We start from the raw sequence: 11,115 nt of genomic DNA, 5'->3' as shown, positions 1-11,115 counted from the left end.
TGGCACCTGAATTCACTGTGTGGTGCTGCCTTTCTAAGGAAGGGACGGGACCTATTTTGACTTTCTTACTCTAATTTCTCAGCTTCTGAATATTTGAGAGATTAAGTCAACTTGTGACACAATTCCACATGCTTTGGGGAAGGAAAAATATTGAAGAAACTCAACCTTAAAATGCACCCATTGTCTTTATAATTATGCACTGGACCTTAAGGGTCCTTTGGAGAAAAATTAAATTGCACAAAACTGAAACAAAAAGATAGATGGCTGGAGGTACATTTTTTTCTTATCAGTCCACAATAATTTTCACATTGAGATCAGATTAGAAACATCTAGGACAAATCACCAAGAATAAATTCCCCCAAGTGACATTCAGACTGATCCTAACAGAACAAGGCGTGACAACATTCTTGTGAAGTGTTCCCTGCCACAGAGGCAGGGCAGGCGCTAATGTTAACAGCTCCCAAAGAGCTGCAGCCTGGAAGAGAGATGTACTGCAGGGCGAACTGCCCTTCCCTGTAAAGATGTCAGGAAACACACCTTCACCCTTAGTCTCCATTGCCAACAAAGCAGCAGCGCTCACTCATTCACTCAACAAACATCCCCCGAGCTCTGACTCAGCACACTGGTGATCCCCAAATTACCGAGATGCAGTATCTACTCCCCAAGAAGTCCACTTAGACAATGAGTTTTGGTAAATAATTACAGTTGTGAACTGAGCATTAGCGGTGCTTCCACAAGCAGTGGAGTCCTCTTAAAAAACGGACACCAGTCTTCAGCACCTGCTTTAAATAATCACCATTCAAGGTGAGGAAAGGGGAAGAAGGGAGGGTGCACAAGAAGAGAAATGAATCAAATGGACCCAAATCATCACAGAGAGACTCCGAAGTGCTATAACTGTATTCTGCATGCTCAGAATGTTAAGACACACACACACACACACACACACACACACACACACACACACACACACACACACACACAGACACTGGAGGTTACAGAAGGAAACACCAGTAAACTCGTAGACTAGTTATAGAAAGCATTAATAATGACAGACAATAGGAGGAGGATTCTATAGATCAGAGAGCAACATGGGTTCTGAGGTAACACCTTGATGTTTAGAAATAATGGCCCCCAAACTGCAATTGTAACCAAACAATAAAACCACAGATTCATGAAGCACAACAGATATGCAGCATGTTCCAGCAAGATATGCCATCATCAACTTGCCTAAGAGCAGCGAGAGCGTCCTTCTTTAAGGTAAAGATAATGAAAATGTCCAGGCCTAAGTAAGGCCTTCCTGCCTCTTCTTCCTCCTCTTGCTTATAGCATACCAACAGACATCAAGTAGTGAGAACTTATTGAAATAACTTATTATTTTTTTAACACTCAAAAAATGTTAGGTATGAAAATTTCCATGTCATTGTGAAGTTTCCTAGCCACAGAAATACACAGAGGATCTCAAAAGTCACCCTCCCCCCACCCAGAAGAAATGAATCACGTAAAAAGGGCCGAGAATTACAGTGACATGGGAGAGATGTCTCCATAGGAAAAATGGAGTGAGAGAGAAGAGATGGAAGGGGGGCATGGTGCTGTATGAGTTCCCATCTGACATCGGGAAAATCTTGCTCGACATTTAAAGGTAGAAAACTACCAAATAAAAATGTAAACATTTTATTTAATATGTAAATAAAACCCAGAAGGTTTGCGCATAGAATGGGTTAAAACTGCTTGCCTTTGGGAGTGTGACCAGAAGAGAAGGTGGTCTCCAGCATACGCCAATAATTAAAAATCCTACTTACATTACCTGTTCATAGCAACTTTAAAATGCTTTAAAGATATAATGGGTACACAATCGCCATGATGGCCCAAAGCAAATTCAGATGTTGCACTTTTCACATGGCCGGGCAACCTAAGTTACACAGTACCGCCCATGGCCAGCTACTTTCTCAGATTCCACTGCTCCCCCCCCCCACCCCCGATGAGTTGTGTACCATGTACCCTGCTAGGACACCTAACCACAGGACAGAAGGCAAGGGAGCCAGCTGACCATGTACAGGAGCCTCTGAAAACATATGCTAAAGTCCTCCTCTTTCCTCCCTGTAGGGCAAGTGATAAAATTCCGACTCGATGTTGGAATTTGCCAGGCAAATGGATGTGGATGGTCCATGTGCTGACTCCTAACCCAGGGATTCTTTATTCCACAGACCTTCCATCCACTGTGTGCCATGTGCTGCTCCCAAGTGTGGGAGAGTCAGTTCCCAAACTGGCTTTTGACAGTCTACCAGGAAGCAATGGATTCCTCTTTCAGTGCTCTTAGGAAGCCTTATGTGGCCTGTTACAGAACAGCACCTTTTCTGATTCAATCTCCCTTTGAAACAAGATCCCTTCCTCAGACGGCAGGTTGGGGCAGAGTACTCCATGCCCTTGTAATCGTGTGTACTCTGTGCCACTATATAGTTTATATATGACAAGTAAAACCACTTTCTGCTGTGGCAGAAAGTTAAGGGTTAAACTTATCCTGTATCTGATTTTTTTTTCTTTTGGGAGGTTGTTTGCTTTTGTTTTTGTTTTTGAGACAGGGTTTCTCTGTCTCTGTGTGGCCTTGGCTGTCCTGGATTCACTTTGTAGACCAAGCTGGCTTTTAACTCACAGAGATGCACCTGTCTCTGCCTCTCCAAGTGCATTTATGTGAATTTATGGTTAGAAATAGGAAATATAAGGGCATGGAGCAAACACTAGTTGGGTGTCGGGTAGGACCATTTTGTCAGCCCTTGCTAAGGTAATTTCCAAGCCCTGTCACATGGGATATGTCCACCACGTGTCTTGCTCGCCCCTACTATGCAACCACCGCAGGACACTGAAAGTGAGAGAAGCTTGGTTTTACTTCAGGCTGGACACCAGAGCATTTTCTGGGTGAGCAAGGGAACTTGCTCATGGTTTTTAATAATCACCCAATTAAATGCAACTGTTGAGGTATATCCCAATTTAAAGTGCACAATAAAACCTGGAATATAGCCCTGGGAGTGTAGAGCAGTTTCTGAAAAGTAGGCAGTAGGGAAATTGCTGAGCTAGGTATTTCCTTCCCAATTACACACACACACACACACACACACACACACACACACCGCTTAACTTCTGTAGATCAGTAGGACAAACATCCCAATAGAAAAATGGACAAAGTGTTCGAACAGGCACATCATAGGAAGGAAATACCAATAGCAAGGCCACATGGACAAGTAGTCCAACCTCCTTAGTGATAAGAGAAATACACACTGAAGAGATGCTGTCTAGCACCTATGAGAGGGACAGACATTGTAGTGTCTAATAATATTAAGAGTTGGTGAGGATGTGGGGAAACAGGTGGGAACTGTATTCCCTGCAGGTGGGAATATAGATGGAAGCCTCCATTTTGGAGAGAAGTTTCCCACAGCTGTCATTTTCTTATATGGTGATACACGCATAGCCTAGGACCCAGCAATCCCACCGGTGGGTACACTGCTAGAAAAACAACAGTGTGCCCAGCCAAGTCGCAGACTTCAGGGGTTTCTAGCAGCAGAAAACTGGGAGAGCAAAGGGCCTGCAGTGGGAGGAAAGCTAAGCCAACTGCAGCATAGGCACACCGTACGAATTAATACAAAGTGGATCTGGCAGATTATCATGGAAGGAATAAAAAATGTTACAGAAAGACACACAAAGAGTATTCGTAAAGGATACAGAACCTTTTAAGAAGAATTCTGTCTAGTTGTCCAGTGCTATTGATTTTCACACTGAGCTTGAAGGTATGAAAGTGTCTGAGAGGATGCAGACACTGGTCACTGAAAGGGTAAAGGAGAGAGAAGGAAGGAGAAGAAATAGGAATTTGTCTTGGGGAGGAGTCTAAGCAACCATGTTCTCCATAATGCTTTAGTTATTTTTCGAGGGGTTGGTATTTATGTATTATTGACTAATTTAAGCCACACACCAGAAAGTTGAAGGGAGCAGCAGAAATGCTTTCAGAAAGGTGGAAAGAAGGGACAGTGGGTGCCCAGCGGTGGGCACAGCGTCTGCCCAGTACCTTGCTGAATTCCTAAGAACAATGACTGTCCCAAAGCCATCTTTGGAAGGCTGCTGCCATGGGACTCCCCTCTGCACAGCTCTGGCAACTCAGCAGAGCTCCCAGGTGTCCCCCCTCCCTTTCCCAGGGCAGATGGGGGTGTGCTTCCCTCTCTCCACACAGCAGAAGGTTGAGCTTTAACTCACAGGACTCAAGCCGCAGTCTGGAAACTTGGTGGGAGGGAACTCACAGGAGGGCACACAGTGGGTAAGAGACTCTTTGTCCGCACCTGATTAAATTGTTACATCTACATTAGCATAGCCAAAATAAAGTCCCCAAATGTGACCTCCGAGTAATCATATCGTAAAACCATACAAATAGCAATAACTCTAGTTTCTTAAGGTGGAGGTCTGAAACCTACTGTTTTCATCAGGAGCTCCAGAGAGCTGATTTTCTTCCTAAATGCCTTGAAATTCACGTCCTTTCTAATTGCCTAGAATTCATGTCACTTGTGTGAAAAAAGCTATAAACATACACAACCATAGAAACACACTTAGACACCCTGCACAGAATCAATGGCGTATTATTGTAGTTTATTATTCCTTGTGGAGTTCACACTGGTCTTCCTCCTTTGATATTTATTTATAAGGAAGAAGTGAAAGAGCCTAAATGTCACACTTGGGACAACACTAATGCTAGAGCTGAACGGAATACAGACAGCAGCTGCCTTAATTTAAGAAAGCAGAGCGGTCTCTGCGAACCAACCTCCCGTAATGGAGGACAGAGCTGAAGGTCACTGTATTACTCATTTAAAAAGACACTGATAAGGATGAAAATTGAGGTTCTCGAGATCTGAAGTACTGTTTGTTGGCTTGCTTAAGTGACTAGTTCTTTCATGGCTGGGTACGGCAAGACAGCAGGGGTGGGGGTGGGGGAAACAAATACTGTAAGAAAGAACACAGCCCCTCCTTGCTTGTGAGTCTTGCTGTTTTTCTCTCTTCGGGGTCTTCTCAACTTCACTGCTCCTGTGGAAAATTAGCAATGGCTTTCCCTTTAACAGAAGGCCTCACTTTAACCTAGGATTGACAAAGAGGTGTCAGTGCAGAGCGAGCTTCTCTGGGAAAGCATCCTGCTCACCAACACACTCATGGCTGAGGTCCTGTAAATTGCAAGATGGTGAGGGAACAGGATATACAGCCTGGCAGAGGCAGAGGCAGAGGCAGAGGCAGAGGCAGAGAACAGGGCTGTATCCGGCCCACACAAGCAGCTGGCCTTCAGAGCAGGCCCAATCTACCCTGCTCACTGACTCCTTTACATGGTAGGCTGCAGGCTATCTTTTGGCACGCTGGGTGGATGTTGAAGCGAGGGGAAACAGTTAATGGGTATCTCACGGGCAAAGCCTTCGGCTCAGCCACCAGCACGTAGGAGAGGAGCTTGGGGGAGGAGTGCGCTTGCTCTAGGGTGATGGCCTGGACCAGGAGAACACGGCTCAGGGCTTGTGTGTGTGTGCTGACTGTTGTTCTAACGTAGCTGTGATGGTCAAAGTAACTGTGGCAATGGCCCCATTCTCACCAGCCTCCTTTTGTCTTATGTTGGATGTTAACTGCACCCCATCTTGAATGATGGCCTCTTCCTTAGGGTTGAAGAAACAAGTGGAAGTTGGGAGGAGAGTTCCCTGACTGTGGCACTTGGCTTCCCATTGAGTCAGGCGTCCCACTGAGCCGGCAGAAAGAAAGCCTCATGCAGGGTTCTAGGTACCGGTACCCTCCAGCAAGGAGCTGTCCAAAACAAGTGTCAAGATGTTTAGTAACAGCTATGGAGGCCCTTTCTCTAACAGAATGGTCACTACACAAAGGAAGATCACACTGTTAGGTAGGGTGTAGTAAAAGGAGCCTTTGCCCAGTGTAGATGTGAATTAGGTCAGCCAATATGGAAGACAACACCGAACAATCCATCAACCCCACTGCTTTGTTAAGCAACGGAAATCAGTATATTGAAGAGATATTTGCGCACCCACGCCCACTGCAGCACCATTCACAAGAACCAAGATACAGAAGCAACTGAATCCATCAATAACTGAGTAGTTAAAGAAATGTGCACATATACGATAGACTAGACTCAGCCTTCAAGGGAGGAAGTCCTGCCATTTGTGACCGAATGGACGAGCCTAGGGGACACTGTATAAAGTGAAATAAAGGAGTCGCAGAAAAGCATGTACTGTATGCTCTTGCTCATGTAAAACTGGAAAATAGTGAACTCAGAAGTAGAACAAAATGGTGGGAGCCAGAGGAGCGCAGCAGAGGCAAAGGGAGGCTCTGAGCGAGGGTACAAAAGTCCAGCAAGGAGGAACGCGTTCAAGCGCTCCGCTGCACAGGATGAGAACTGAAGTGCTAGGGTAGAGTAGATTTAAAAGCTGATAAAAAGTGTTTTAAACCTTAAAATTGTTTTAAACCTAAAAAAAAAAAAAAAAAAAAAGTGAGAAGCTGGGCGTGGTGGTGCACGCCTTTAATCCCAGGACTCGGGAGGCAGAGGCGGGCGGATCGCTGTGAGTTCGAGGCCAGCCTGGTCTACAAAGTGAATCCAGGACAGCCAGGGCTAACACAGAGAGAACCTGTCTCGAAAAACAAAAAACAAAACAAAACAAAACAAAAAAGTGAGCACAGGAGGTAGCACATTTGTTACTGTAATTTAATTACCAGCAACTCAAAACTATTATCATATCACGAATATAGAAGATATACAATTATTAGCTGTCAGTTATCAGGCAACAAGAAAAGAATGGCCAATAACCTGATGAGAAATGCATATACTGCCTGGGGCTCCACAGCACTTGCTGGCTAGAGGGAGAGGTGAAGCTGAATGCATCTTACTCAGAGAGCTATACAATACAATGTCATGTGTGAAGGGCTAGAGAGACAGCTCTCTTTCCCTCTCTCCATATACGAACACATACAGATACACAGACACACAGTCAGTCAGTCTCTCTCTCTCTCTCTCTCTCTCTCTCTCTCTCTCTCTCTCTCTCTCTCTCTCTTCCCTCCCCCCCCTCCAGGGCTTTCTTCATTTTTCCATTTACTGTGTTTGAAAGCACTGAGCCTGCATGGCTGGGAGTGTGTAATGGATCTATCTGTGAAAGAAGCCTAGTGTGGGTCAGCTTCACCCAGCAGGGCTGATTTTCCCACATCACTGGTGACATAAAAGGACACTCAATGATGGCTACACCTTAACTAAATACACTTCCCAGAGGGCACTAAGTTTGTTTCTTCTCATTTATGAGACTCTGAAGACACCAGATAGGCAAATACTGTGGCCTCTGTGGTGTGTTGCTGCCATCCTGGGGCACTGCTCGGGATGCTCCAAGGAGTCACAGTCCCTTTAGCTGTTGTAGCAATCCCTGGAAGTTTGCATCATTACTGCCCATCTTACAGATAAGAAAACAAACAGACAAGTTGCAGGGGCTTGCCTATTCCCATGTGACAGGTAGGAGAGCTGGGATTTGAGGTTGGTGAAGTGACTCTAGTCGGCTGTGATTTTAGTCTGAAGAAAGATGGTATTTAAAATACTTTCGGTCTCTTGCTGCAGCAACGCGAGTGGGAGCACCTGGAGCGCGAGCTCGGAGCGAGACTTCACGGGTTGCAAGAAAATGGCAGACAAGCCGGACATGGGGGAAATCGCCAGCTTTGATAAGGCCAAGCTGAAGAAAACCGAGACGCAGGAGAAGAACACCCTGCCGACCAAAGAAACCATTGAACAGGAAAAGAGAAGTGAAATTTCCTAAAAGCCTAGGAGGATTTACCCCACCCCACCTCGTCATCCCCAAGACCCCCCTCATGATGCAGAGGAAGAACCACCTGCAAGATAGACGCGAGCCACAAGGGGCACTGTGAACCCAGGCACTCGGCGCCGATGGCACAGGCCCGCGGGTCTCTGAAGCGGGACCCCCCCTACTATAATCAGACCGCCAAATTTCACCGGTTTGCCCTGGGATATTATAGAAAATTATTTGTATGATTGATGAAAATAAAACACCTCGTGGCAAAAAATAAAAAATAAAAAATAAATACTTTCAAACATGAAATTCATCTCAGTGTAATTATAGATACCGGATCCCAATAATGTATAAAAAAAAAAATTCCAAGAGGAAGCACCACGAACAAACAACTGCAAAGAGGATGCAATGAAAAGCTACTCAACTCTTGCTTTAAAATCCATTACAAGGCTCTTTCCACTGTCTACATTTTATTATTTGATATCACAAAATCGTTACCTCCATAGCACAGCATTTCATGACACAAAAAACGAACTTTGTTCCTTAAGGAAAAGGCTATAAATATGCACAAGAGAAACATTTATTCTTTCAGAAATATTAATCTACCAATAAATCAGGAGGCCATAAATTAGTTCCATGTCTCCTGGAAGGTTCCATAAGACTTGTAGTCAGTTCAATAAGAATGAGCGATGTCTTAGGAGCCACCATGAAATTCTAAAACTTCATCATGACAAAATAAATCACAAAAAGGTTAAAAGTCAGCTGCACAACAGGGAGCAAATGCTTGCCTTATGAACAAGAGTGTTGACCATGGATTACATTGAGCCCCCAAAATCAATCACATAGAACACAAAGGAGCAGTGACATATTCAAGATTTCACAAAATCTGGAAATTCAGGTGTCCTGCAGCTCAATAAAGAGCAATGGGCCTCATTAGTGATCAGGGGAGCACAAACGGAAATGGCTACGTCAGTGTTTACAGGTGGGCGGTAGGAGCTGGTGTTGGTGGAGGCAGGATGAAGGCTTCAAACACTCAGTGGTGGGTTCTGAATGGCACACAACTGGACATGACTGCTAGGCCCCAGTATCGCAGAAGAATGTCACACTCTGTGCCCTAGAGTTATCTTTTCAGCGGAGTATCTGTACAGATGCAACAAACAATGTAGTCCTTTATCATAATTAGAAGTATGAAAGACTGGGGACACCCTAAATATTCATCAGCAAAGGAGTGGATAATTAAATGTGGCATAGTCGTGCAAGAGCTCATAAAACGGGTGCCTCATGACTTCTATATCAACATGTACAGAGCTCAGAAATGCGGAGTGGCAACATTATAGAAAACTGTGTTGCCATTCACATACGTAAAGACGTCATCGCTTTGTTTGTTGGTTTGTTTGTTTTTATTTTGAGATGGGGTCTCCCTTAGCCCAGGTTGGCCTCAAACCCATAAGCAGTCAAGGATGGCTTTGAACAATTCTCCTAACTCCACTTCCAAGTGCTGGTTTTGCAGGCTTGCACCATCAAGCTCTACCCACTGTATGTTTCTAGGCAAGTAAATATGCACTTAAGAATTATTTAAAGTATACATCCGAACTTCACAATGCTGCTGACTTCTCAGGAATAAGGAAGAAGTTGTATTCGGAGGGTCCCACAAAGAACAACTGTCTTAATAATGAACTTTTTAAAAAATAAAAAATAAAAAATGTATTATCACTTATATCATTTATAAATATATACACATATATTAGAAAAATACATAGTTTCTATATATATAAAATGGATAACATGCCAGGAATTAATTCTGGGTGTTAAGAATTTGTCTTAAGCTGGGTGTGGTGGCACATGCCTTTAATCCCAGCACTCAGGAAGCAGAGGCAGGCGGATCACTGTGAGTTTGAGGCCAGCCTGGTCTACAAAGTGAGTCCAGGACAGACAAGGCTACACAGAGAAACTCTGTCTCGAAAAACAAACAAACAAACAAACAAACAAACAACAACAAATGATTTGTCTTACTGGCTTTCCCCCTTATTTAAAAATTAATATGTATTTCAATTTCTAAAATAAAAAAAGATTGTAGTTTTTAAAATGAATAGAAATGCAGCTGGTACTTCCCAGCCAAGCCTGCAATGCCATTCTCCAGCTCTGGGGTAACTTTAAACAATTTGTATTGTACACAATTATGCTCTTTAAAGAGGACAAACTGAAGTCAGAACGCTTTGTGCCTTCACTTCACCCAGCACAAAGGAGCATACACACGTGGGCAGCAGTCTGCCAGGGTGTCACTGTTGAGATCGGAGCGGTGCGCTCCTGAGTTATGGATGACACTGTTGGAGGATGCTAAGCTCATGGGTTTGAGCCATTTCGTGGAATCCTGGAAATAAGCTGTACCTCTGGGTTGATATGACATCCACAGTAAAGACTTGACTAATTCCTGCTCTGCCAGTCATGGCTACAAAGCTCAGTGGTGGAGTGGTCCAAGATAGTACCAGTGTGTTCTTGTTTAAATGTAAATGAGTTAAGACCAGATGCAATTAAAGTGGAATTGAGGGCAACCAAGCACATATCAAGTGCTCAGTCATCACTCATGGGAAGTGTACCGAGCTGAATGCCACAGACAAGGAGCATGGTCATCATCCCCCAAAGTCCTGCACAGCATGGCTTAAAGCTTGGACCCATGAACTCTACGGGGACTGGCTCAAGCTGTGCCACTTAGGAAATGTTTACCCATATGTGACTAAAAAGAACCTTTTTATACTTCATTGGTTTATTTCTAAATTGGGAGAAAGCATACCACCCTTGCCAGGTTGTATGGAGATGTCTCAATGAGTTCCTGTAGAGCTCACATCAACATAGAGAACCGCAACTAAGCAGCAAGCCATTACCATCACCTTCTGGTTGTCTGGATGACAGCAGCCATGGGCCTTTGGCCCTCAGCACTGCTTACTTCCAGAGCCACTGGACATGGGAGAGGAGGAAGCCATGGTTGCCTCACTCTCCCGTGGGCCATGCGGTCAGTGTGGCTCTCAATGATGTGACATTGGCTCATGGATTAGTAAGTTTTTCAACTGAGTTCAGAAAGTGTTCGTTCGTTCACTCAATACTTAAGGAATACCTACTGTGTGCAGGCAATGGGTGAGCAGGGGTGGTAAGGGCCCCATCCTAGTAGAGAGAACACCAATGCACCGAGGGTAAATTTCCCAGAGCATGATGAGAGGTTAAGGATGCTATGGAAACAGGTGGCTGAAACAATAGAAGCAGGAAATGTGATGTTCTCTGAGAAGGTGCCAATGAGCCAGGACCTGAAGATGGTGAG

At 44.5% G+C, this 11,115-nt stretch overlaps 1 protein-coding gene across 1 annotated transcript; it reads left to right on the top strand.

Moving 5' to 3' along the window:
* The first annotated feature begins 7,601 nt into the window (after nt 1-7,601).
* On the top strand, nt 7,602-7,831 carry LOC127209324 (thymosin beta-10). Its single transcript, XM_051168917.1, has one exon. It carries the CDS (start codon nt 7,677-7,679, stop codon nt 7,809-7,811), a length of 135 nt encoding a protein of 44 aa, XP_051024874.1. The 5' UTR covers nt 7,602-7,676; the 3' UTR covers nt 7,812-7,831.
* Nucleotides 7,832-11,115: the final 3,284 nt, after the last annotated feature.

Source organism: Acomys russatus, chromosome 26 (assembly GCF_903995435.1).
Source record: "Acomys russatus chromosome 26, mAcoRus1.1, whole genome shotgun sequence".
Taxonomy (NCBI): domain Eukaryota; kingdom Metazoa; phylum Chordata; class Mammalia; order Rodentia; family Muridae; genus Acomys; species Acomys russatus.
Note: the sequence above shows the minus strand (reverse complement) of the source record. Positions and strands in the feature narration are given on the sequence as shown.